General features: G+C 44.1%; 1 protein-coding gene across 1 annotated transcript; it reads left to right on the top strand.

Annotated features, from left to right (window-relative positions):
- The first annotated feature begins 1,871 nt into the window (after positions 1 to 1,871).
- LOC110194128 (keratin, type II cytoskeletal 3-like) lies at positions 1,872 to 11,293 on the top strand. The gene is made up of 9 exons (XM_020966293.2): positions 1,872 to 2,928; positions 3,107 to 3,327; positions 4,951 to 5,011; positions 6,049 to 6,144; positions 6,829 to 6,993; positions 8,607 to 8,732; positions 9,290 to 9,510; positions 10,018 to 10,052; positions 10,662 to 11,293. The coding sequence occupies exons 1-9, from the start codon at positions 2,413 to 2,415 to the stop codon at positions 10,925 to 10,927; spliced, it is 1,707 nt and encodes a 568-aa protein (XP_020821952.1). The 5' UTR covers positions 1,872 to 2,412; the 3' UTR covers positions 10,928 to 11,293.
- The last annotated feature ends 16,098 nt before the right edge of the window (positions 11,294 to 27,391 follow it).

Raw genomic sequence — 27,391 nt, 5'->3', positions numbered from 1 at the left:
GATGATTTCCATTTTACGTGTGAGGAAATTGAGACACAGAGAGGTTAAGTCACTTGCTCAGGGTCACACAGCTGTTAAGTGTTTGCGGCAAGAATCAAACTCAGTTCTTCCTGCCTCTAAGTCTCATGCTCTATCCGCTGTGCCACCCACCTTTCTAATTTATGCATTCTATTACATATATAGTCATATAATACACTTTGTTTAAGAACTGGCATGTGATTACTTTTGGAATTATTGTCCATATTGAGATTTAGATTTTACGTTCAGAATCAAGACACTCGTCCAAGATACACAGTACTTTGCTAAAAAGTCCTTTTTTTCTTTTTTTTTAAAATCCAAATTTAGCAAACATCTCATAAAAATGAATGTTTTCATATACATTGTAGATCAGGAGAGGATTGTATATGAAACTGTTAATGTCTATTATGTAGTCCTTCCTTCGTTCCTTCGTTCCTTCGTTCCTTCCTTCCTTCCTTCCTTCCCTCCTTCCTTCCCTCCTTCCTTCCTCCCTCCCTCCCTCCCTTCTTCCTTCCCTCCTTCCTTCCTTCCTTCCCTCCTTCCCTCCTTCCCTCCTTCCTTCCTTCCTTCCTTCCCTCCTTCCCTCCTTCCCTCCTTCTCCTTCCTCCCTCCTTCTTCCTTCCCCTTTCTTCCTTCCTTCCTTCCTTCCCTCTTCCTTCCTCCTTCCCTCCTTCCTTCCTTCCTTCCCTCCTTCCCTCCTTCCTTCCTCCTTCCTTCCTTCTCCCTTCCTTCCTTCCTTCCTCCCTTCCTTCCCTCCTTCCCTCCTTCCCCCTCCCCCTTCCTCCTTCCTTCCTTCCTTCCTTCCTTCCTTCCTTCCCTTCCTTCCTTCCTCCCCTTCCCTCCTTCCTTCCCTCCCTCCTTCCTTCCTTCCCTCCTTCCTTCCTCCCTCCTTCCTTCCTTCCTTCCTTCCTTCCTTCCTTCCTTCCTTCCTTCCTTCCTTCTCCTTCCTTCCTTCCTCCTTCCCTCCTTCCTTCCCTCCCTTCCTCCTCCTTCCTTCCCTTCCCTCCTCCTTCCTTCCTTCCTTCCTTTCCTTCCTTCCTTCCTTCCTTCCTTCCCTCCTTCCTTCCTTCCCTCCTTCCCTCCTTCCCTCCTTCCCTCCTTCCCTCCTCCTTCCCTCCTTCTTCCTTCCTTCCCTCCTTCCCTCCTTCCCTCTTCCCTCCTTCCCTCCTTCCCTCCTTCCCTCCTTCCCTCCTTCCTCCTTCCCTCCTTCCTTCCCTCCCTCCCTCCTTCCTTCCTTCCTTCCTTCCTTCCTTCCTTCCTTCCTTCCTTCCTTCCTTCCTTCCTTCCTTCCTTCCTTCCTTCCTTCCTTCCTTCCTTCCTTCCTTCCTTCCTTCCTTCTTTCTTTCCTTCCCCTCTGAACTGTGATGAATAATGATGACTTCGAGATGAACAGACTCCAATGGTGAATTCATTGAAACGAAACCTGGGGAAGTCCTGGAGCACTATGATCTACCATTCCAAAGCTATTCTCTCTCCCACTTGGAAAAGTGAAAAAAGGGTTCTTTGTTACACTTTTGAACATGTTATCTAGTTCTTTCTTTGGGGGATGACATAGAAGCTGTGTAGTTGATTGGAATAAAAGCTAACCTTGGAGTCAGGGGCTACGGATTCGCATCCCGGGTCCGGCATTTACTAACTGTATAATCCTGGCTAAGTTGCTTCCCCTGCTGTTTAGTGAGAAATATTGGATTTGGCCCCAGGAGACCTGGGTTCAAGTCCTAACTCGCTCCTTATCAGTTATGTGCGTTTGCTCGTTTCTTAATCTCCTCAGGCTATTGTTTTCTCATCTGTAACCATGGTGATCACAGAACTTGCAATACAAATCTCACAGTATTGCTGATAGGAAAGTACTTTGTTAACCATTGAGGTGCTCTAGCAATGTGAGCATTATGGCGTTTCCTGAGGGAGCAGCCTTAAGGAAGGTTCCACTTTTTTCATCTTCCCAGAGCACCTCAAGTTCTCTTGTGAACCTGCTCGATCAGGTCAAGGACTGAGTGATGGGAATAGATCAACCAGGTTCCTGAGGAAGGGAGTAAGGCACAAGTCACCTAATTGAAGCTGGTGCCTTGAGGCTGTAGGGTTGGGCCAGGTCCTGGCAAGGAATAAGTTTACCCATCAAAAGGAGAGCCTACAAATTTCAAGTTTGGTGGAGACAAACCAAAACTAATTGAGGGGAAAAGGCACTCAGCTGGGGAGTTGGTGATTAGGGCAGTGGTGTGCTTCATATTTGAACCATTGACCTATTTTGTCGGGAGAACAAAGCCCAGGAAGGCTCCAGATTAATTCGCTGACTCTCCTGGGCCCTATAAAAAGCGCCATTCCAGTCCACTGTCTTAGAGGGTTCTTGCTCTTCCTTTGCTACTCAACTCTGTTGTCTTCCTCCATTCCAAGGAAATGCTGAGTCATCAGTCTACCCGGTCATCTCAGACCAGTAAGGGTTTCAGTGGACGCTCTGCCACGATCTCTGGTCAGAGCTACAGCACCTCTAGGAGATCCAAATCAGCCTCCCGATCAGGAGGGATGAGCATGGCCACTGCCTGTGCCATGATAGGTGGAGGATTTGGCAGCAGAAGCATGTATAACCTGGGAGGAAGCAAGAAGATCTCCTGTAGTGTGGCTGGGCCCAGCTTCTGTGGTGGCCAGAGTGGTGGCTTTGGTGGAAAAGGCATGGGCAGTGGTTTTGGAGGAGGATCCTACAGCTTTGGAGGAGGATTCAGTGGTATCAGAGGTGCATCCAGTGGTTTCGGTTGTTCTGGTGATTTTCCCGTTGGCATTCAAGAAGTGACCATCAACCAGAGTCTCCTGCAGCCCCTGAATGTGAAGCTTGACCCCCAGATTGGGGTGGTGAAGACCCAAGAAAAGGAGCAGATTAAAACCCTCAATAACAAATTTGCTACTTTTATCGACAAGGTGAGTGTTTGTGGCTATGTATTGGTTTGGAGGTAGAGAATGATGACGCCCACTGAGACTTCTCTTGGACTTGGGCTCAAGACTGTCTTGAAAATTAACACTGTAGGTTTGGTGATCCCTGGGAGGAAGCGACTTGAGTTGGGGTTACCCAACCTCCTTTTTTCTTACTGGGTTACAGGTTCGGTTCTTGGAGCAACAAAACAAGGTTCTAGAGACCAAGTGGTGCCTCCTGCAACAGCAGACAGAGAGCTCCAGCTCCAGTTCCAATAACTTGCAACCATTTTTTGAATCCTACATCAACTGCCTCCAGTCCCACCTGGATGGGCTCCTAAGGGAGAGGAGCAGCCTGGAGGGAGAACTGAGTACGGTACAGAACCTGGTGGAGGAATACAAGAAAAAGTGAGTGATCGAGGCAGCCAAAGGAACAGTTACCTGGCCCTGTAATGAATGGGGTGGTCATGGCTCACATCAAATAGATAAGATCCTAAAATGGGGGACATGTTCTATCCTTATTTCCAAGATCTGTAGGATGCAGGCTAGAAGCAAAGGAGGTTTTAATTTCAAAGCTTTACCCCTGGATGAAGTAGCATATTTTCAAGAAGTAGCACTGATGGCAACTTGTTGGAGATGTTGAAGGCTCATGTTCGAGGTAGTAGTGGTTGTTCTCAGTGACGTCTGAGGGTCCTTCCAACTCTAGGATGCCATAATTTCAAACTTGCTTCTGACAATGTACATTGGTATCCTTGGGAGTCAGCAATGTACAGTGTGTATATAGAAGGGCATACTTGGTGTCAAGAAGACCTGGGCTCAAACCGTACCTCTGACACATATGAGTGGGGGCACATTTGTAAGTCATTAACTGCTAAGTGCCCCTAAATAACTCTCTAAGAATGTAAGTTAGAGAAAAGTAACAGATCTGCATCTGAAGTCACAGTTCTCTGGTCCAACTGTCCCCCTAAAAAAATCTCAAACCAAACCCCAAACAGTCACCTATCCATGAAAATAAGGAAGCTGCTATATCAGGAAGAAACTGAATTGAGGGAATGTGACAGAAATCCTGCAGTCAGAGAATTCTCTGTCTGACAGAGGAGAAAAGCACATGTCCATGGCAGACACACAGACAGTGTGACAGTGGTTGACCTTGGGGCCCCTGGACAAAGTTCTAAAATAGATTAAGCAAGGTAGGTAAAATAGAGTAAGCTTGGGCAAGCTGAGTTGGTACCAGGAGTTTAGTCTGGAAGTGTTTGGGGTAGAGGATAATGGGAAGGGGGAGAAAGTGAGGCAGGTGCAATGGCAATTGGTAGAAGAGGAGCAATGTGGACACTTAGTTCTTTCACAATTCTGTTTGGCTCAGGAGAATATTAAAAAAAAGTTTTCACTCCCAGAACTCATAAGCATGAGGGGGAGGCAGTTGGGAGCATTTAAGAAAAGACAGAAGAGAACCAGCCTGGACAGGAACACAGGCTAATGTGTAAAGGAAAGTCCTGGTATGAGGGAACGGGCAAGCTTGTGCCTAAGTGCTTGGAGAGGAGATGTAAGAGGCATTAGAAGTCTGTAATGTGTGTGTGCAATGAACTTTTAAGCACCTGATGATTCAAAGAATCTATCTCTAAGCCTGGTTTTGTCTGAATTGCCAGATAATAATCCCATTTAATTTTTGATGTATCAGGGGATTGAAAGACAGACCCAAAAACCCAGCCCCAGGACATTGATACAAATACTAGGATGGACATTTCTTAGGCTAGTGTAGATACAACTCATACAAAGCTTCACTGAGCTGGGTCTCTTTTCTCCTCTCCTCTCCTTCTTAATCTGTCCTCTCTTGTCCTGTCATATCCTCCTGTATTCTCTCTTTTATTTTGACCTGTCCTGTCCTCTCCTGACCTGTCTTCTCTTCTCCTGATCTTTCTCCTCTCTGTCTTCTCTCCTTCATCTTCTCCTCTTTTCCCTCTTCTCCTCTCTTCCTTTATCTTTTCCTCTCCACTCCTTTAATTTCTCCACCCTTTTCACTATCTCCTGCAGGTATGAAGATGAGATTAATAAACGAACCACAGCTGAGAATGATTTTGTGGTGCTGAAAAAGGTAAACTGGGCAATGAGGCTGAGCAGGTCCGGGTTTAATGTGGGGTTGGGGTGGGTGGTGGTGGTGGTGGTGGGGAACGTGACTAACTTTTTAGTGCTGGGCTGGGTCCAACTGGGCAGAATCCAACAACTTTTACTCAAAGGGCAGACCAAATTCCCATGATGCCATGGGTGAAGCTTCTGGAGTCAATCGGTTGTTTCTCTGTTGTGGTCTCTGGAAAGGACCGGGTGATTCTCTCAAGCGGGGAGAAATTACCACACAGAAACTGGTCCTTCTAGTGCTTCACTCAGTCAACAAACGTTTATTAAGCACCTACTTTGTGCCAAGCACTGTACTAAGCGAGTAATACCATGCTTTGGAAATCTGTTCCTATGGACCCTTTAAGAACACCACTGTCTAGCACCACGATTCTTGAAGGGCTAATATAACTGGCTCTCTCTGTGACTGGAGAGAGAGGGTCAAGCTCAGCTTCATCAAAATTGCCTTGAGCTTTCCAAAATATAAGTCCCATTTATAATTTTAACTGCATAGTTCCAATTATATTTATAATTATAAACATCATATTGGAAAAGATGATCATGATATACTTTGCAAAGGCTAATTTCAAGGCATTAAGACTTGAGATGTTTTGGACCAGATGATCTTGTAGAACAGTGGAAGGGTGACTGGCTCAGGAATCAGAGGATCTGAGTTCAAATCTCACTTCAGATACTACATGTGTGACTTTGGGCAAGTAAGTAGCTTGATCTTTCCGGATCTCAGTTTCTTCAACCATAAAATGGAAGGCTGGCCTAGATGGTCTCTGCAGACCCATCCAGCTCTATAATCTATGATCCCTAAGGCCCTTTAGAGCTCCAGCTCGACCACTTCTACATCCTTAGGTAAGTTATTTAAAATCCTTGGAAACTCACATTCCTCATCAGCAAAAGCAGTGTAAAAATATACGCACTAACCCTACTACCACGGACTTGGTATGAGATCCAATCAAATAGCATGTGTGACATCCTAATAATGTGGCTTTGCAATAATTTCTCTAGGATGTGGATTCTTCCTACATGACCAAAGTGGACCTGGAGGCCAAAGCAGAGGGCCTGTCAGATGAGATCAACTTCCTGAAGGCTCTCTATGAAGCTGTAAGGCTCTGTGTCCTTTCTGCCTTCTCTGGCATTGGGTGGGTGGGTGGGAGAGTAGCTGAGGAATGCTTCCCCCCATAAATTAGATAATGAACCACTCTCATTCTCAACTGAATCAGGGCTTGTAAGCCACTTATAAACATCTCTGGATGAAAAGAATTGTTAAAGCTCCTCCCATATTTCCCCAACTTCTCCCCTTTATAACAGGGCGTAATGAAGCCCAGAAGACCTGGGTTCGAGTTCTGCATGATACTTATTGCACAGCTGTGGGCAACTCCTCTCCTCCTCCCACATTGTGGAGAAAGTGTTTCGTAAGCCCTAAGGGGCTTTAGAAAGGGGTCATTCTTTATCTCTCTGCTAGAAGCCAGTCCTAACCCTATCTATTCTCCATTTCCTGAGCTGCTTTCCTGGTCCCTTGGTTGTGGAAAAAGTGTTTTGTAAGCCCTAAGGGGCTTTAGAAAGGTGAGATAAAAGTACCTCTTAGTTCTATTCTTTGTTTTACAGAACAAATACTTTTATTAAGGGGATTTGTTCTGTGAAGTTTGGATTCAGTCAAAGGGCTGAACTTGAGGACCTAGAGGGCCATGTGTGGCCTCGAGGCTACAGCTTCCCCACCCCTGGAGAGTGTCCTGGAGAACTGGGGGGGGAGGGGTGATAAGGCAACTGTTTTCTCTGTGTGCATAGGAGTATTCCAATGTGCTGTCAGAAACAAGTGACACCTCTGTGATCGTCTCCATGGACAACAACCGAAATCTGGATCCGGACAGCATCATTGCTGAGGCCAAAGCCGTTTTCGAGGAGATGGCCCAAAAGAGCAAGGCTGATGCGGAGGCCCTATACCAGTCCAAGGTGAGCAAAGCCCCTCCCCCAATATGCGTGAGCCCCACCTATTCTTCTGTTTTTTAGGATCTATTTCCGCTTCAGCCATCATTTCTATGGCTCTTCCTCTTGCTCCTCTTTTCAGAGAACACAAGTAATTCAATTCAATTCAATTCAATTCAACATTTTGCTGAAGCATGCAAATCTCAAAGTTGGAAGGGACCTCAGAGGTCTACTTTTACAAAGGGCTATCACTCCCTGAAAAAAGAACGCTCCTACAAAATCCCTAACAAGACAGTAGCTAGCCTCCATTGGAAGACACAGAATGAAGGGAAATCTACTGTCACCCGAGGCCGCCAAATCTACTATTGGATAGCTCTATTTGTAGGGAGTTTTCTCCTCATATGGAATCTAAATTTACCTTTCTGTAACATATAGGGACCTTGAAGGTCATCGAGTCCAATTCTTTCATTTTTACAGATGAAGAAACTGAGGTACAGAGAAATTAAGGTCATACAGGCATTCAAGTAACAGAGCTGGGATTTGAATGCAGGTCCTCTGAGTCTAAATCCCATTCCATTTCAGTACCAAACTGCCTACTGCACCTAGTTCTGTTCTTTGGACCAAACAGAAGAAGCCTCTTCCACATGGCAGCCTTGCAGATCCTTGGGGACAGCTAGCATGTTCTCTCTAGCACTCTTTTCAAAGATAACCTTCCTTCCCCACCCCCACCCCCAGTTTCTTCCACAACTCTGAGTTTGGCATGGTCATTCATTCTCCTCTTCACTCTCCTCTGCGTAAGCTCCCACTTGTCGCTGTCCTTCCTAAAATAGGGCACCCAGAACTGGACACAGTGTTTCATGTGTGGCTAAATACAGCAGAAATACCATCTCTTTTGCTTTGAATCCTGGGTCTTTATTAAAGTACACAGCTCCTGTTGTGTCTTGTGTGTGTGTGTGTGTGTGTGTGTGTGTGTGTGTGGCAATTGGGGTGACTTGCCCAGGGTCACACAGCTAGTAAGTGTTAAGTGTCAGAGGCTGCATTTGAACTCGGGTCTTCCTGACTCCAGGGCCAGTGCTCTATCCATTGTGCCACCTAGCTGCCCCTGCTGTGTACTTTGTATACAAAGCTGAAAATTGACAGAATCCACCTTCAAGGAGCTTATGATCTCATAGCATCAGCATGGAGGGAACGGAATAGTTCCCAACTATCTACCCCCAACTCGCCACCACTAGTGAATTTCACTGGGAAATTGGGGGTAAGCTTGGGAGAGGGAATGGTAATATCTCCTATTAGGGCTCTCAAGATCCATTGGTGCTTTCTTTTTTTTTAGGCAATTGGGGTTAAGTGACTTGCCCAGGGTCACACAGCTAGTAAGTGCCAAGTGTTTGGTCTGAGGACAGATTTGAACTCAGGTCCTCCTGACTTCAGGGCTGGTGTACTATCCACTGCACCACCTAGCTGTCCCCATTGTTTTAGATCTTAAGGGGGCAACTATGACCTGTATTTGTGACCCTCCTACTTTAAATTTCCAATGTGAACATCCCTGGACCTAATCTGATCAGTTCCTCCTCTGCTTTTCTTTTCTCTTGTGTCTGAGTACCTGAAGCTAACTCTTCTTTTCTCTCCCCTCTCTGCTTCAGATCGGGGAGCTAGAGATCACAGCTGGCAAGCATGGGGATGACCTGAGGAATACCAAGAGTGAGATCGCTGAGCTCAGCAGGGTGATCCAGAGGCTGCAGGCTCAGATAGAAAGCGTTAAGAAGCAGGTAGGGAGCAGCTTCTCTCAGGTCTGAGATGCGATGCGTAAATAGGGTTCCCTGTCTCACAACCATGAGGCCACAGCCTGGACTCAACAACCTGGACAGATTTCTCAGGCCCCTGGGAAGAACTTTCAGAGGGAGGGTTCTCATGCTTGGGGAGATGCCGTGAGATATCTAATGGGCAACAGTGTATGGTGTAGGGTTAAAGGGGAGCTTGGGTCCCCTGTCACTAATGTTCTCTTCTCTCCTGCCTTCCCTGTGGGACAATGTTCTTATAGCTTTACTAGGATAGGATAGGGTTTCTAGGGCCCGGGTCCATGGATGCCTCTTCTTTTTCCTGAAAAGATATACAAAGATAGCTTTTCACATGGTCTCTGAAATATATACTCTGGTCAGCCATCAACAGCTGGAATAGGCTATCCCTGAATGACTATCAAGGCTGGTCCCAAGATGGTGAAGGGAGATCATCCAGCTACATAGGTGATAGATTCTTCCAGAGGGCAGAGGCAAGGGAACAGGAGGGCTGCTGCCAGAACCTCACAGTCCCTTCTCCCTCTCCAAAGAATGCAAACCTGCAAACGGCCATCGCAGATGCCGAACAACGTGGGGAACTTGCCCTCAAGGATGCCCAGGCTAAGCTGGCTGAGCTCAGGGAAGCCTTGCAGCAAGCCAAGGAGGACCTGGCCCACTTGCTCCAGGAATACCAGGAGCTGATGAACATCAAGCTGGGCCTAGACATTGAGATTGCCACCTATAAGAAGCTCCTGGAAAGTGAGGAGTGCAGGTGAGAGATCAGCAAAGGATGCTGGGTTGAAACTCAGTTCTAGAAATCAATCAGTCATCTCTCTATTATCTATGTCCTGGATTGCCATCACAATAACAGCATGTCATGTTTACATAATATTTTACAAAGCGTTTCCTCCCAGCAATCCTAAGAAGTAAAAATACGAGTTTTATACCCCTCATTGTGCAGAAGGGAAAACTGAGTCTCAGAGAGGTTGCCTAAGTGAATGAAGTTAGTAAATAAAGGAGCTGGGATTTGGGCCCAGGTCTTCTATCTTCATTTTTATGGCTCTTTACATAAATACATATTACTATATGTAATATATGATAATATATAGTATATCATAACGTATTATAATGTATATATGTATTATTATATATAAAATATACGTTAATAAACGACTTTGCTTCTCTCTGGTAAGTTTTAGGAGCCAAGTCTGGCCAATATTTAGTTCTTTCCCAGCTAAGTTTTTTGTTCTCCTGAAATTTGCTTTTCTTTTCCAAACAGAATGTCTGGGGAGTGCCAAAACACTGTATGTATTTGTAAGTATCTTCTTCTCTTCCTTTTTTTGATTGAAATAACATTCTCTTTGAGACCACATAGCTTTGCCATATTCAGTTAGTTCATCCATATATCCTTCCCTCAATGTTTTAAGTTTTCTTAGCCACTAGGTTCCATCCTTGTGGGGGTAGGTTTGGGGCTTTGAGGTGTCCAAAAGGAATTACAGCCTTCTGGTTGACTTCCCAAGTCACCCAGGGAAGGTGTCACTGGGGTGAAGACTGAATCTTCTTGAGTCTAAGATGAGATTATACTTTTAAGATTCACCTGGAATTCTCCATCCTTGGTGTGGAGAGATTTGAAAGTACTTTTCTCACTTCCCATTTTTAGGAAGTTTTTGATGATTAGTCCCTTCTAACCGTAGCTCCCCTTATCCACCTCTCCAACCCTGATGTCTAGATTCGTGTCTGGCTGAGTCCATTTCTGTTTTTATATGTGTGGGTCCCTGCATCCTTTCTCAGACCTCAAAGGTCTGTTTCCTGTTTCCTACCCTTCTGTCCCAATAGCACCCTAGTGCTCATGACTTTGGGGTTACCTCTCCAGTCAGCTGTCAGCCCAGGGCACAGGTGACCCCTGATCTACCCTTTCTGCAGCTGTAGTCAGCAACACTAGTACAAGCACCGGCTTTGGAGGCCATTCCAGAAGAGGAAGCAGAGGGGGACAGGGCACTGGAGGGAACAGCATCTCAGGCTCTGGCTCTGGCAATCGTGGAGACCAGACTGTGATTACCGGCCAGAGCTCCCAGTCTGGAAGCAGAAGAGTCACCATTGGCCAAAGTTCTGGAGAGAGTGGCAGCTCACGTTCAGCCAGGATTGTCCAGACCACCACCAGCAGCCAGCGCTCCACAACCAAGTATTAAAGTTTAGCCACTGCCCTGGCTCCCTGGCCCCCTCCTTGCCCTCCGGATCAAGAGCAGAGTCTGAGAGATGAGTCTTCTTTGGCCTTGGAACCATCATGTATCTCAGCATCTTGGTGGGCGAAGGCACTGGGGGAGAGTTTGATTTGCATGTTCGCTTGTCAGGGATAATGCAGAAGAGATTGCTCTTTCATGTATTCATTGGACTAGATGACCTATGGGGTCCTCTCCAAATCTGAGATTTCTGTGATATGAGTTGAGGTTCTTCCATTAGGATTTTGTCTCCACTTCCAATCCCAGCACAGTCCTATGTTTGAATGCATGCTTTGCCCTCTCTCTTTTCTATGTTTCTTTCTTCAATAAACTGCTGCATGATATACTGCATCTTGGTTTTGTGTACATGGTAGAAAACGGGGATCTTTAGTAGTTTTCTAAGCAGGAGAGTAATACCTTGAAACTAGATCAATATGCACAGGGGTTGGAAATAGGGAAGAGGCTGAAGGTACCTGAGCCCATATTGGATTAAGTGGAATCTCATGACCTTCCTTGAATGGGTTGTGACCAACATCCTTCCCTCTCAATGTGGCGTGATGAGTCAGGATTGCGTACTTGTAATGTCAGGCTTATCACAATCCTAAATTGATTCATTAGCTTTTTTTAGGGTTTCCCAAATGGATAATTGTGATAAATTGGTAGCTTTATCACAGATCTGGAGGACTGATCCTTCTCTACCCTAGGCTCATAAGCAGTCATTCCTCTCCTGTTCACATCTTTCATTACCAGTGCACACCCTCCCTCCCCTTCTCCCTCTTTTATTGTTCAACCCACCCCACCCCATACATCCCACTAATGATCTCAAGTTTTGGGGAGGGCATAAAAAGTAGCTCACAACTTATATCTTAGAGAGTTTCCTAGGGCAATAAGATGTTAAGTGACTTAGACACAGTAACATAATTTGTGTCAGAGATAGGACTGGAACTCAGGTCTTCCTGGCTCCAAGCCCATCATTTTACTATGCTATACTGCTTCTCAGGCCATGTATATGGGGGTATTGAATATACAAATATTTGTACTGGAGAGATAAGGAAGCCAGGAATCTGTGTCTGGCAGATGTAACTACTATAGAAAGCTGTTGACTTAAGATGGGGGGGGGTGTCACAGGGACTTTGGTGGGAAACCATGCAAAGGATAAAGGTGAGAGGTGTACTCTTACAGCAAAAGATTAGAGGTCCTTGTCCTTTGATCATTAAGGTTTACAGTCAAGCTGTAACTTTTATTAAAAAGAGTACCCTGACATGGAAGCTTTCCAGGAGTTTTTATGTCCAACTATCGAGCCATAAGCTGAGTACTAGAAGACAAAGTTACTTTCTAAAATCATAAAAAAATCCTGGATCGGGGTCAGCTAGGTGGTACAGTGGATAGAGCTCCAGCCTTGGAGTCAGGAGGACCCCAGTTCAAATCTGACCTCAGACACATAACACTTACAAGCTGTGTGACTCTGGGCAAGTCACTTAACCCCGATTGCTTCATCAAAAAGCAAAAAAACCCTTGAAACAACAATAAAAAACCCCAAAAAACAAGAACAAAAAATCCTGGATCCCTCAACAAGAGAATTTATGTCACTCTAAATTCTTGTATCAAAAGTATCCAGGTAGAGGCTGGATATTAACCTGATGGGGTGCCCTGCATGGGGTGGGAGGTTGGACTAGACAATGTCTGAACCAGGCTGTTGTGGTCAGAATTTGCGATTTGGGTAGGGATACAACAAATTCCCTTCTGAGGTCCATTCCAGCTAAGCGATTCCATGACTTTTCTCACTCCTTGCTCCATTAACTCCCCAAGCTCTGTTTCCTCCAATCCTTCCAATGTCCCTGATTGCTCGGCTATGGGGAGCCCGGTTCTACTGGCTAAGAACTGGTCAGGAACTAAGATTTAAAAACACATATCCTATTTAAAAACACATATCACTATTATAAATACCCAAATTAATTATAAAGGACACATCTACATCCAGAGAAAGAGCTTATAAATAGAAGTATGTATAAAATAATTTTGCATATATGTACCTATTTGTGTCTAATGGTAGCCATCTCTATGGAAGGGGAGGGGAAGGAAGAAAAAAAGAAATTTAAATGATAATTTTGTTGCATATTTGAAAAGAATAGCAAGTTGTGTATAGTAGATTTGCAGTTTCATGTGCAATCATCTTTTATTGTACTGTTACAGAAATGTTTGTTTTATTCCATAAATTAAAAATAAAATTTAATAATTAAAAAACTCTCACATATCCTTCCCCTGGCTGACACAGTTATATAGACATAGACATCAAGGCTATGTAGAGATGTATAGTATTGGGAGCTGAAGGGGGCAGGAGATTCTCAAGGGGCGATGGGCTCATCATCCTTGCTTGGCAGAGGAGGGGGCTCCTTGGCAATAATCACATTATCCCCATTTTTGCTGGTGCAGGTGGCTGTCGACTGAAGTTAGTTACACTGAAGCAGGGAAAGGAATAAGAATGTGGCCCATCTTGGGGCTTGGGATGTTATGGGCCGAATGAGCAAAGTGGGTGTTTCAGGAAAGCTTGGTGAGAGTCAGGGGGACTGAGGCTGCTTTATTTCTATGACCTCCTGTCAATTCCTCTGGTATTGGGAGTGGAGTTCTTTAAGATCCCCCCATCCCCAATTTTTATTTATATCATAATAACAGTTAACACATATATTGCTTGCTATGTGCCAGGCACTATGCTAAGTAAGCACTTTACAATTATTATCTCATTTGATCATCATAAGAATCATGTGAGGTAGGTGCTATTATTATTCCCCATTTTACAGGTGAGAAAACTTGAGGTGGACAGCAGTCATTTGTCTAGGGGTCACGCAGCTAGTAAGTGTTTAGTTTGAAAACTCAGGTCCTCTTGGCTCCAGGCCTGGATCTGCACCATGGAGTTGCTCCATATCTACATCTGTATCTCTCTCTCCCTCCCTCTCTCTCTCTCTCTCTCTCTCTCTCTCTCTCTCTCTCTCTCTCTCTCTCTTTATCTATCTATCCATCCATCCATCCATCCATCCATCCATCCATCTATCATCTATCTATCTATCTATCTATCTATCTATCTATCTATCTATCTGTCTGTCTATCTATCATTTATCTATTACCTATCCATCCATCCATCTATCATTTATGTATCATCTATCTATCCATCCATCATTTATCTATCTCACCATACCCATATCTGAGTCTATATGTATATCATCTATATCAAAGTCATCTATATTTAATATATCTATGTCTATGAGATTTTTCTTATATCTCTAAGGGTTTTTTTTTTGGAACTGTAGTGGTAATATGTGGGTTGGATTGAATTATTTTGATTTTTGATGGGTGATGAGAAGACTGTAAGTATTTTGTATTTATTTTCCCTTGAGCAGAGGTAGAGTGTTCTCTTTGACTTTATGCTTTAAATTTCTTTCTTATTGTTATTGTCTTATTATTCTTACTGATAGAATTTCTATAATTATGTCAAATAATAGCAGGGGAAGAAGGCATTGATGCTTATTTCTGTATTTAATGGAAAAATTTCTAATCTTTTTCACTGCATAGTAATAACAATTATATTAATAATATAACATATTGGTGAGCTTTTCTAGCTTCTCTTTGGAGGACTTTCAGGAAGGTCTTGTTATATAACTGCAGTCCCTGTTGCTGGAATCCATATTATCTCCTCCACATCCTACATTTCCCTCCTCCTCCTTCTCCTCCTGCTCTTCCTCCTTTTCCTCCTCCTTCTCTGATGGTTTTCAGTGCCCACAGACCATGTCTGGGAGTGAGTGTACCCATGTGGGTTTGCAGAAGCTGTCCCAGATGCAGTCAGACACCAGAGACACTTCTGTGATCCTGTCCATGGACAACAATCGATGTCTGGACTTGGATAGCATCATCACTGAAGTCCGAGCACAGTATGAGGAGATCACACAGAGGAGCAAGTCTGAGACTGTGGCCCTGTACCAGAGGAAAGTAAGTAATTGGGAAAACTTCTTGTGTCCTATGACCCTAGAGCTGGGGCAAGGAGTTTGTTAAGAGCAGACTCCTGCTTTTGACAGTCCAGACTTACCCTATGTTAGAGTCCCATATATTCTTTGTAACTGAGAGTCAGAAAACCTGGGTTAGAACTCCAGACTGGCCACTTTCTAGTTGTGTTACCATGGTAGTCCACATCTTTCTGAAGCTGATTCTTCTTCTTCAAGATGGGGAGAGTAATACTTGTAATAGTGGAAGTAATACTTCCTTACAGGGCAAGGAAAGTGATCTGCAAACCTGAAGTTTTATTAAGGAGAGTTAGAGTTATTTTTCATAATCCCCTGGGGAAAACATTCTACCATTCCTCTCAATTACCTACTCTAGGTATCATGGAATTCTTTTCCTGATCATTGTGAAGTAGAAAACAGAAACCTTCTCTCTAACCCAGGGGATCTTAATCCGGGGCCATGAATCTCAATATCTCTCTCTCTCTCTCTCTCTCTCTCTCTCTCTCTCTCTCTCTCTCTCTCTCTCTCTCCCCTCTCTTCTTCTTCTTCTTCTTCTTCTTCTTCTTCTTCTTCTTCTTCTTCTTCTTCTCTTCTTCTCTAAACATGTTTAAAAACTATTTCATTATAATCGGTTTCCTTAACCATCTGTGTTTTATCTTCTGCACTTAAAATAATCATTCTGAGAAAGCCAATAGGCTTCACTTGACTGCCAAAGGGGTTCATCACAAAAAAGTGGTCCAGGCTAAGTCCTTATTGAATTCCAAGCACATTTCCTTTAGCATCTGCTTTTGATGCAGAGTACAAAATTCCTTCTCTACTATGGAGCGAGGAGAAATGATGTGAACCTAGACTCTCTCTGCTGGCCCAAAGAGCTCCACATAGATTCTCTCCAGTTGGTCACACCAGAATAGTCAGAAATTCCCCATCTTGGGCAGTTGCATCAACCTGAAATTGAGTCAGGTTTTAGGTTCTGGAACCATCAGACTGTGGCAATGATATGTTGTAAATTGTTGTGAGAGCAAAGGTGCATGGGGTTCAGTCCTGGCTCTGCTATGGAACTTTGGGCAAGTCACCTCCCCCCTTTCGGCCTTGGTTTCTGCATCTGTAGAATGGTGGAGGTATTAGACTAGAAGATCTCTAAGGGTCCTTTGGGTGCTCTGACTATGGGTTTGTTTTCTGACTATTAGCTGGGAGAGCTGGAAAACACAGCTGGCAGGCATGGGGATGACCTGAAAAACATCAAGAGTGAGATCTCTGAGCTCAAAAGGATGATCCAGAGGCTTCAAGCTAAAATTGAGAATGTCAAGAAGCAGGTGGGTAGCTGGAGGGAGAGGTGATAGATGCTAGACTTGGAGCCAGGAAAACCTAGGTTCAAGTCTAGCCTCTGACACTCTGTGACTCTGAGCAAGTTATTTCTCTTCTCTGAGCCTCAGTTTCCTTATATGTAAAATGGGAAGGTTCAAATGAGATAATATATGTAAAAAGCTTTGCAAACTTTAGGTGTCAGCTATTATAATAATAGTTATTATTATGGCTTAAGCTTAAATCATAAAACATGGCTGTCGAAAGTGAAAATGCAAGGCCTAATTATCCATGTAGGGAGCTTTTGGTTCAGTAAGTATTCAATAAATGCTTGTTGATTGATTTATTGATTAGTGCCCCTCCACCCATCCAATTGATCCTGTCCCGGGAGCTTCACCAGGATAGCAACCACACTCAGGCCTTGCCCTATGGAAGCCTGAAGCAGGCTAACGTCAGAAACATTACCAAAATGTAAAAGGTCATGCAAACATTTAGACAGCAAAGCCAAGATGTAAATATGTGCATTGTGGGGATGGCTGTAGAAGCCCCATGTCCAGATTGGAAGTGCAGGGGGAAGCTGGGAAGAAGCTGTCAGCCATTTCACCTCCCCTTAATCCAGGCAAGCTTCTTGGCAGAGACAGCTTTTCAGTGGTAGAAAGACTATTGTACCCTAAGTTCAACAGATCTGATGTTGACAAATTATATGGAAAATATAGACAGAAAAGAGGAAGAATAGGACTTGTATATTTACTTCACAGAGCTGTTATGAGGACTGTGCTTTGTAAACTATAAAGGGACATATAAACATAGACTGATCACTCTCCAGTCATACTTATCCAGTCACGAGAAGCATCCCTCTGAAGAATGTGACGATGCTAACACTATTTTCCTTCTCTCCTCTCTACTCCCTCCCTGTCATTCCCACCCTTTCCCCATCAGAACGCTAACCTTCAAGCAGCCATTGCCGATGCTGAGCAGTGTGGGGAGATGGCTCTTACGGATGCTAATGCCAAGGTGGTGGACCTCAAGGCTGCCCTGCAGCAGGCCAAGGATGACCTGGCCCACCTACTTCATGATTATCAGGAGCTCATGACAGTCAAACTAGCTTTGGACATGGAGATAGCCACCTACAGGAAGCTGCTGGAGGGAGAGGAATGCAGGTGGGGCCATGGTTAGACATGGAGCATGGTTTGGTCCAGGAGACACAGGCCAGAAGGAGATTTTTAAGTCCTTGAGTTTGGGGGAGTTGGATGTAGAAGAGACAGTGAGTCTTAGCATGCATTAAGGGTATTTCTACATCAACCTCCTACCCAAGACATGAATCCCTTAAACAACATCCCTGATAAGAAGAATCATCTTACCTCCTCTTATTGACCTCCAGTGATGGGGAACTCACTACCCCTTGAGTCAGCCATTTCCATTTTTTGGACAGTTCTAATTGTCATTAATCTCATGTCAGCCTCCGTGTAATTTCCCTCCACTGATCTTTATTTTTCTGGGGAGTAAAGTAGCATAAATGTAATCCCTTCTCCATGTGACAGGCCTTCTAATATCTGAAGGCAGTTTTGTTGTCACTTCTTCTTCAGGCTAAATACCTCAAAAACTCCAGGGGGAAGAATTAGGCTAGAAGATCAGGGAGAACATTCTGCTTTTAAGGACTCAGAAGCACCAAGGCACAGTTCCAAGGGAGGCTGAAGAATGTCCTGCTTTGAGAATGTTTATGGAAAGGGAAATAATTTAGCTCTAACTCTGCCTAGAGAAAGGTCCTTCTATCTCTAGTCTATGCAGAATTCCCTCTTCCTAAGAAAGAGGGTAGTCATGGGAAGGTAGAGAATTTAGGCTTTAGCTAATTCAGCCAGGAGAAAGATGACATTCAGCGAAAGGTCCCTATTGAACTAAAGATGGCTGTATTGTAGTCCAGGGGAGACATAAGGAAAAAACCCAAGCTTGGGATCAGTAATGTGCAGCTGGAGGTTTTCCCCTAACAGGATGTCTGGAGAGTGCCCGAACACCGTGAGCATCGGTAAGCATTGGTTTGTTACTTTGAGGAGCTGTGGGAGAGGTAAAATGCTAGGCTGCTGTTTCTTAAACTATGACTTGGGAAGAACAATAGGAATAGGAGACAAAAGAGGTTGTGGTCAGGGCTATCGAGAGCCAACCCAGATTTGGTTTTGGGAATAGGAGTGGTTGGCTTCCTCCCTTTCCCTAGGCTAAGGAGCCTATGGCTTCCCACTCCTTTCCCTGAGAGATTGGGGCTCAGCAGTCACAGTATAGATTACAGATACAAGTGGCATCCAGTACATTTCCTGGAATCTGCAATTTTTTCTTTCTGAAACCTATGGTCCTAGAGCTGCAGGATATTATAGAGTGTTTAGTTAGTTCAACTGCTTCATTTTACAGACAAGGAAACTGAGATCCAGAGATGCAAATTTTTTGCTCAAGGTCATTTGACTAGTTGGCAACAAATCCTGATTTGAACCCAGGTCTATTGCCTCCAAGTCTTGTGTGCTTTCCACTAAACGATTCCAGAGTCTCTGATTTGGAAGCCACTTACTCTAACCCATGTCTGATTAGAAATTTCTATACCTTCTCTGACATGACACTCAACTGTCTGCCATAGAAGTTGACAAGACATCTGTTAGTATAGTTCCTACAAGATTAAATATAGGTATTGATGCACCCCTACAGTATTATAGCTAGAAACCATCTAGTCCAATTCCTCATTTTAGAAATGAGGAACATAGAAGTCTAATTCCTTTCTCAAGGTCACATGGCAAATTTGAAACTAGAGGGATTGTTTTAGTGCAGATCCATAAGTAGGACAAGATGATCAGGGCTTTGACCCAGGGCACCTAAATGTAACACATGAATGCCTTCAGCAGGTAGAAGCCAGGATCATAACTAATTCCTCTTCCACTCCATTGAATTTATATTAAATTACTTGTATTATTTTCACACTGTGAATTGGAAAATTGCTTGCCCTGGGCACCAACATTTCTAGCTATAGCTCAGTGTGTGTGTGTGTGTGTGTGTGTGTATGCGCGTAGATGAGTGATGGGGGAGGTTAGTGGAAAGCCACTCCAGGTTACTGATTGCATATGCGTGTGTGTTTTTTTTTTCTCCAGAAATGGTCCACAGCACCAGCAGCAGTAGTGGTGTTTCCATGGGAGGAGAAGCTGGTGGACTTGGCCAAAGTGGCACCAGTGGGGGAAGTTATGGCAGTGTGGGGATGGGCAACAAGGGAATGGGCAGTGGGGGCAGTTATGGTAGTGGGGGGATGGGCAGTGGGGGCCATGGCAGCAGTTCTAGTGGGGGCTTGAGCTCTGGTGGGAGCTGTAGCATTAGAAGTGGGTATTCTGGCCAGTCTGGAGGCTCTGGGGTTCTCAGTGGGGGTGGTAGTAGTTCTATCCAGGTCTCACAGAGCTCTATGAGGAGCCAGAGGTCCAACAGCAAATTCTAAACTACACATGAGTAAACCATCAAAAGCCCAACCCTGCTCATCTGTGCTCCTTACTAGCCCAGGCTAAGCAAACTCTGCATTATGCTATCCTCACCCCTACATAGCTTCCAGTCCTCTTCTTACTTCTGCCCCCTGCTCTGGCATCCTTCAGCTATTGAGACCACAGCCATGGAAGTCAGAGGGTTTGCAATGTGTTGGAAAGTATCATTTGGGCCTATACCTAGGATATGAGGCCCTTGATCAATGTCCAGAGCCTGCCCTCTGCCCCAGAAGGCCCTCTGTCCTATGGGAGAGTCTCAGTCTAGTGACTCTAACCCCTGGGAGATCCTTTGGTCTATATTTTATCCAGATGCTTTGATTTCTTGTTGAGTGATACTGTTCCAGGGAAATGTGCTGTTATTCCTCTTCAATAAACTGCATTGTTTAAGACATTTCAGTTCTAGTTTTCATGATGTCCTTCCGGCTTCCTTCTTCTCTATTGTATCTTTCCCAGGGGAGGCTGTAGTGTCACAGGGACTTTCCAAAGTCATTGTGGCTGACCTGTCGTAGAGCCTTCTGAGCTCATATTGGACTGATCAGCCACAGTCGAACATACTATACTTTGACTGCAACATCATGATGTCCTGGAGCTCGGGCTCTGGCCTGCTATTCCCTCACCTTCCCAAATGTCTTCAAAGCACTCTACAACTTAGCAGTGAATGGACTCTGAACCAAAAGTCTTGGATTCCAGTGTCGTATCTGCTTCTTACTACCTGTGTGACTCTAGGCAAATCATTGAATCTCTCTGGGCCTCAGCTTCCTCATCTGCAAAATAGGGGGAGAGGCTGAACTCAGCGATCTCTAAAAATCCTTTCCGATAATAAGTTCTGTGAATGATCTCCACTGGTCTTCCTACTCTAGCATGGCATCTCTTCTTTCTCCTGGGAAGGAAGGTGTGTTTGAGGGTGCTGATCACAGTCACTTATGGAACTATATGAACTGTAGTGGGACCCATGGTGAAAAACATCATCATGTCATTGGTCCTCTTCAAATATGAAGGACAAAGAATAACAACAAGTTAGAAAGTATTGGACATGGAGTCAAGAGACATGGGTTTGAATTCTGGCTTTGATACTAGCTGTGTGACCCTTAGTAGGTCACTTTCCTTCTTGGAAGCTAGGAGGCGCCATAGTGCACAGAGAGCCAAGCTTGGCAACAGGAAACCATGAGTTCAAATCCAGCCTGAAACACTTCCTAGCCATGTGACCTTGGCAAATCATTTCAACTCTGTTTGCCTCAGTTTCCTAAACTGTAAAATAGGGATAATAATAGCATCTACCTTTTAGTGTTGTTGTGAAGATGAAATGAGATATCTGTAAAGTGCTTAGCACGGTGGCTGGCATGTAGGAGGTACTTAATAAATACATATTCTTTCCCCTTCTCCCTCCTCTGAATCTATACCACAAAGCTGAACAGCTTCCCTCACATAGTGTTGTGTGCAAAGTGCTTCAAACACCTTAAAGGGTATAGAGGTTGGGGTTGTTATTGTTGTTGCTACAACCACCCACACCGAGCACTTCTTTCCCATGTTCAGTGCCCTGCCCTGGGCGATGGTATGGGGGAGTGTGGGTGTGGGAGACACGGAGAAGAGGAGGAAGACCTGGTCTCTGCCCTCAGGGAGTTCCCAGTCTAATGGGAAGATAGGGCCCAGGCTTTAACACAGGCACAGAACAGCTGGAAAACACTCCGGCCATTTTTTTTTGGTGGGGGGAAGGGTAGGAGGGAGGATAGGGAGGAAAATGAGGAAGTATGGAGAGAAAGGAGCAGACTTACACGAGGGTGTGGAAGAATCATTTAGAAAAGGCCTCCTGGCATCTCCAAGGGATCATAGAATTTTAGAGCTGGAAAGAACCTTTGGAGATCCTCTGGTTCAGTCCTTTCATTTTTTCCAGGTGAGAAAGCTGAGGCACAGAGAAGTTAAAAAGGTGAGGACTTTCTGAGCTTTGAGGTGGCCTTGGGCACTGAGGTCACCACCCAGAGAGAGCTGCTAAAGGTCAAGGCAAGCCGGGCAGGTCCCCACACCTGTCAGGAATCTTAGGTCACAGGGAGGGGCCAGTGAGGGGACAAGGGATCATGAAGAGACCTTTTTGTTGACTTTGGAATGCTCCTGGCCTGATATGGCTGAGCTTCAAAACGTAAGCATTTTTTCATTGGGTGGATTCCACAGGAGCTTACAAAGCCAGACTGAAGAAAATCAGGCAATGGGCCAGAAGAGAAGCCACGGGCTGGATATCAGTGAAATGGAATCATCTCCTGTTCGGTGCCATGGCCTCCTACAGTTCTTATGATACAGGAGGCTTTGGGATTTTGTTTGGCTTCTGGAGAAGCCTTCCTCATTTACTGGGGGAAGGCAACAGTTTCTGAAGATTAAGCTCCACCCTCTCCAGTGAGCTCACAGAGGATGCTCCTGTAGACATAGACTGCTGTGATTCAGTTCAATTTCACAGTGTTTGCTTTGAGGTTCCTGATGGCCCTTCTCATTCTGTGTATGAAGGAGATGTTTGGATTTTGTAACTGAAAGAGCCATCCTTTCTCTGGGGAATGTGAAGGGATTGATACTGTTTCCTAGAAAACAGATCCATGTAAACATGCTTTTATATGTGGCTATATTAATAATTGAGACCTATCCCCCCCTTAGGATATTTGTATATTGAAGCATTCCATTTTCTTTCCCCTGGCTCCATCTGCTCCCGTCTAAATGAGCATTTACAAGTTATCAGACCTTTTGATCCTGTTTTGAAAACAACCTGAAACCATCCTTTTTGGCACTGGTGAGGTAATTGCTTTCTTTTTCTAAAATCTGTTGAATTCTCCTCCTGTTTCTCTAAGTATAACTTCATAGATAAGTGTCCATCTGGGTCAAGGTAGCACCGGAATCACTGAGAAGATCCTGCATAACCTCCCTTGTCAGCCAACTTGGGCAAACGGAGAAACACTCACATCATATTCTTATACCCCTCAATCAATTACTTCAGTCAAAGATTTAAAGGCATAGATAGAGGATCGGAGATAATAGATAACACCTGATTCCCCACCAATCATCTTTCTGGAATCCCTGAGAAGGAGGGAGTGCTTCTAACACACAGCAGAAATAAGTGTCAAGTGTCTGAGGCTGGATTTGAACTAGGTCCTTTTGACTCCAGGACTAGAACTCAGATCATCTGACCTACTATCTAGTATCCTTTCCTCCACACGAAAGGGTGAGTGACTAAACTTCTCTGGGCCTCAGTTTCCCTCATCTGTAACATGAGGGGGTTGGATGACATTCCTTCTGATGTCCTTTCCAGATCTAACTCTATGACGCACACACCCAGATGCTTGCTAAGCTACAGCTGGAAGTGAAACTCATTTCTTCTTGAAGTCTTCAACCAAGTCTTCCCTACTACACAACTCCCCATTCAGCTTGTTTTTGTCACTAACCAGCCCATCCAGGTAGGACCTGAGGCTGCTGATGTAGTTCTCAAAGAACGGATCAAGGTTCTGGGTGTCAGAGCTAGAGATGGAGCCATGGTCCTGCAGCAGCTGCCACTTGGTCTCTAGGACTTGGTTCCAAACAGGAGAGACTCTCAGTACCCTCCTGGACTCTTCCAGGCTACTGCTGGTCTGTGATTGCTTACTATCGTCCAAGGAATCAGAAGACCTACGTTCTAGTCCTGGCTTGACCAGCTACTATCCATCTATCTAACTTCAGTCATTTAACTACACTGAGCCTCAGTCTTCTCATCAGTAAAACAAAGATAAATACACCTGAGGATCAAGAGAGGAAACAAACATAAAAGGACTTTGTAACCATAAAGTGCACTCAATGTTATTACTATGAGAGGGTTATGGCATGTCACATGTTATTGCATGTTGTTACACGTCACATGTTATATGTTGCTACATATCACACGCAGCTCTATGCCACTGCATGTGGTCACATGTCATGTGCTGTTACATGTTGTTGCATGTTGTCACACGCTGCTACATGGCACATGTTACATGCCATATGTCGTGACACGTCATCGCACGTTGTCACATGTAATATGTTGTTACATGTCATCATATGTTGCCACATATCATTACCTGTGTGTCACCAATATATTGCATGTTACTTACAGCGTATGTTATCACACGTTATTGTGTGCTGTTTTATGTTGTGTTATGTCATACATCACATATTACATGTTACATGCTATTATATGTTATCACATGTTATCGTGTATTATTGCATGTTATTACATGTTATTGACTGCATGTTGTTTTGTGTTGTGTTATGTCACATATCATATATTACATGTTACATGCTATTACATGTTGTTACATGTTATTAGTTGTGTGTTGTTTTATGTTGTGTTGTGTTGTTATGTCATATATCATATACTATACTGATGCTATACTATCAGAGTTCTATCCACTGTACCACCTAGCTGCCCCTAATACATCTTTCATACACATAAATCTCATGCATGGGTTTTCTTCTTTCTTCTTTTCTGGTGCAGACTTTGAGTTACCATATGGTCCCGCATTTGGCATTTGCTGCCAAATGTAGGAAATGAAAAAGGATGGAGTGGGACTGATTAAATCTCTTCATTTTAGAATTCCTTGGACTCATACAGAGAACTTTTATTTCAAATAGTGCAGCGAATAGCTCTTCAATTAAATTCTTTTCTGTGTGACTCTGGACAAGTCACTTAAACCTTCTGGGTCTCAATTTCCTTATCTGTAAAATGAAGGAGATGACCTTTAAGGTCCCTCCAGTTCTAACCCTATGAAATTCCCTAAACAAACATTTATTAAGCACCTACTATGTTCAGAACACTGTGTTAGGTGCTGAGGGAGACATGAAGTTCAGAAAAAACCAACACAACAAAACCCTGCCCTCATGATACTTATAGTCTACTAGGCAAGAAGTATGGAACCATTTCTTAGCAATTCTCAAGTTCTCATCACCACATCCCTGCCTTCCATGTTCAAACTTTAGCCAGGGTCCTGGAATTCTGGAAACTTGCCCAATCTATTGAAGTGTGGTTGTCCCAGAGGATCTGGGTTTCAGTCTAGGCTCTGCTCTGCACCATCCATTTTCTTCTCAGAGCCCTGCTCTGGACAGTGGGGTTAGGGGAAGTGGGAGTGGAGGAAGATTCAGAGAGATGAATTGTGGATCTTGCCTCTACTGGGCTCCTAATTTGGCAGAGAAGACAGGTACACACTTAGGACAGAGGCCCAGACCCAGAGACAGGATCAGAACCAGGAGTGGTTGGATAGAATTTAGACATCTGGGTAGGGGACAGTGGGAAGGGTTTCAGGATACAAAATCAATAAGCTTAGTCAAAGAAGATTTCCTGGAGCAAGTATTTTTGCTCTTACGGAACAGCTGGGTAGGAGGGAAGAAAAAGGGCTGAGGGGAGGCAAGGACAGAGGGCATCTTCTCCTGTTAACAGGGTTAGCAGCTTATGTGAAAGTTTTAGCTATAGAAGAGGAGGAGCCACGGGGTGGAGGGTGGAATTCAGGAAGTGGTGTTAGGTTTGGGGGGGGGATTTCTATTTAATCCTAAGTTATGCTGTGTGTACAATGGCCTAGGAAAAAGAGGAGAGAAGCTTGTGCAAAAGGGAGGAGCTCACAACAGGAGAAAAATGATGGGCTTGGGAATAGATTCACTTGACTACGTGAGAACACTGGGCCAGGGAGTCATTGGATGAGAAGTAATTGAAAAAGAGGAAGTGACAAGTGGGCTTCTTGAAGCCCATTGTAGGAGGGAAGAGATTTCCCTGTGGATTTCCAAGCCAGCATGAGATAGGGTCAGAGTGAGGGTTCAGACAGCCCTGAGTAAGAAAACAAGTGGAAAGACATGAAACGATTTCACTGTTTTCCATAGCCATGGCCAGCAGTAGTTGGAGAGAAGGATACTGCAAAAAGGGAGAAGGCCTTGGAGGTGACTTTGACTAGGGTTCAGAAGTAAAAGGACCAGCTTAAGGGTAAAAATCATGCCAACAATCAAGACAATTAACCTCAAAGCCCACCGAGCGAAAGTTGTTTGCCCTCCCCCAATAATGCTGTGCATCTTGTCACACTAGTTACTGAAAAGTTTTGTAAACTGGCCTCTCCATCCCCAACTCTATCTCCCCAACACACATTCAGTTGGCCATTCCAGGGAAAGGGAGAACAGTGCATCCTCTGGAAATGGAATCTGTCAGTGTTTCGGACTTGTGTTAGCACAAGACATGACACATAGGATTGAAGCTGGTAGATGGTGATTTTGCAAAGTTAGCCTCAGTTTCCTGCTTTCAGCCTCACTTTTATCTGCCCCAGCTTCTTAGCTTCTCTGGAAGAAGGGTGTGTGTGTGTGTGTGTGTGTGTGTGTGTGTGTGTGTGTTCACATTCTGAATTTAGTTTTAGCCCTACTGTCAGTAAACTTGGAAGCTGGACCCATTCCTTAAGAAATTCAAATCAGCAAACATTTATTAGGTGCCTACTATGGCAAAGTGAGTGACAATGTGGCATATTAAATAGAGGGTAGGGCTTGCACTCAAGATAGACCTAGGTTCAATTCTAGCCTCTGACATCTATGGGCTGTGTGACACTTAAACCTCCCAATCCTCCACTCAGTTCTTTGTCTGTAAAATAGCACCTCAGCTGCAATGGGTCTTGGTAGAGGCAGTTCCCATGCAATAAAACCATAGGTCCAAATAAAAAAAAATGCTGCCTTACAAGATTGTTATAAGGTTAAAATGGAATATCTGTAAAGTGCTGTGTAAATGAGATAATGCACAAAAAAGCTATATAAATGTCAGCTATTGCTCTTTCCATTTCTATAAAAAAAAAAGGAAAACGCATTTTCCCCTCTTCCCCTCTTGCTCCCTCCATATATAGACAAAGAAAAATAATTTCTAACATCTTATAGTCATGTCCTCAAATCAACAAATCAGGAACTGTATCTTCTACATGGACTGTTTTGAAAACTATAATGACATTGTTCATAAAAGTCCTATGAACCAGAAAATTAATCTTTTTCTTGCCCACCCTACTCCAACTCTACAAAGGACATAAGTGGGTCAAAAATTTATTCTGAAAAGCACTCAAATTTCTGTCTGGATGTTGACAATGGCTGGTTGGTAGGGGCCATTATGGGCTGTTTTCTGAAAGGAATATGGTTTCAGATTTAATGTTGTCAATTCCAGCATTACAACTTTGTGGTTCATTTAGAAATTTGTCAGAAAATTATCATTATTTGCCTTTAAATATTTTGATACTCAGGCTCAATTTCCTCATCTTTGGAATGAGTATAATAATGCCAATAATAGTGATAGGGTTGTTGGGTCGGTTAAATAAGATGACACGTGTAAAGCGTTTTGCAAATCCTAAAGTGTTATATATAAATACTGTGGTGATGATAATGATGATGATAATGATGCCCTACCTGACTGTCTAAGTAGTGACTTCCCTATCACTTCAAATGTTCATGCAGAGATGTATGATCACCTATCATGGATATAACAGAAAGGATTCCTACTTAGGTGAAGATTAGAGCAGATGACCTCTGATTGACCTCCTAACTCTGAGATTCAATTCAATCCAATTCAATAAGAATTTATTATGTGCTTTTTATGGGTCAAGCCCTGTGCTGGGGATTCGAAGACAAAACAGTCCTTGCCCTTGGAGAAC

The sequence above is a fragment of the Phascolarctos cinereus genome, unplaced genomic scaffold, assembly GCF_003287225.1.
Source record: "Phascolarctos cinereus isolate Bilbo 61053 unplaced genomic scaffold, phaCin_HiC Scaffold_1;HRSCAF=81, whole genome shotgun sequence".
NCBI classification, from domain to species: domain Eukaryota; kingdom Metazoa; phylum Chordata; class Mammalia; order Diprotodontia; family Phascolarctidae; genus Phascolarctos; species Phascolarctos cinereus.
This window is presented reverse-complemented; position numbering and strand designations above follow the sequence as displayed.

Bases quoted from the DNA above. Each gene is read 5' to 3' on its own strand.
- LOC110194128 (XM_020966293.2), top strand. From the start codon at position 2,413: ATGCTGAGTCATCAGTCTACCCGGTCATCTCAGACCAGTAAGGGTTTC. The intron at 3,328-4,950 runs GTGAGTGATCGA...TATCTCCTGCAG, and splicing joins GTGGAGGAATACAAGAAAAA to GTATGAAGATGAGATTAATA. The intron at 8,733-9,289 runs GTAGGGAGCAGC...CCCTCTCCAAAG, and splicing joins TAGAAAGCGTTAAGAAGCAG to AATGCAAACCTGCAAACGGC.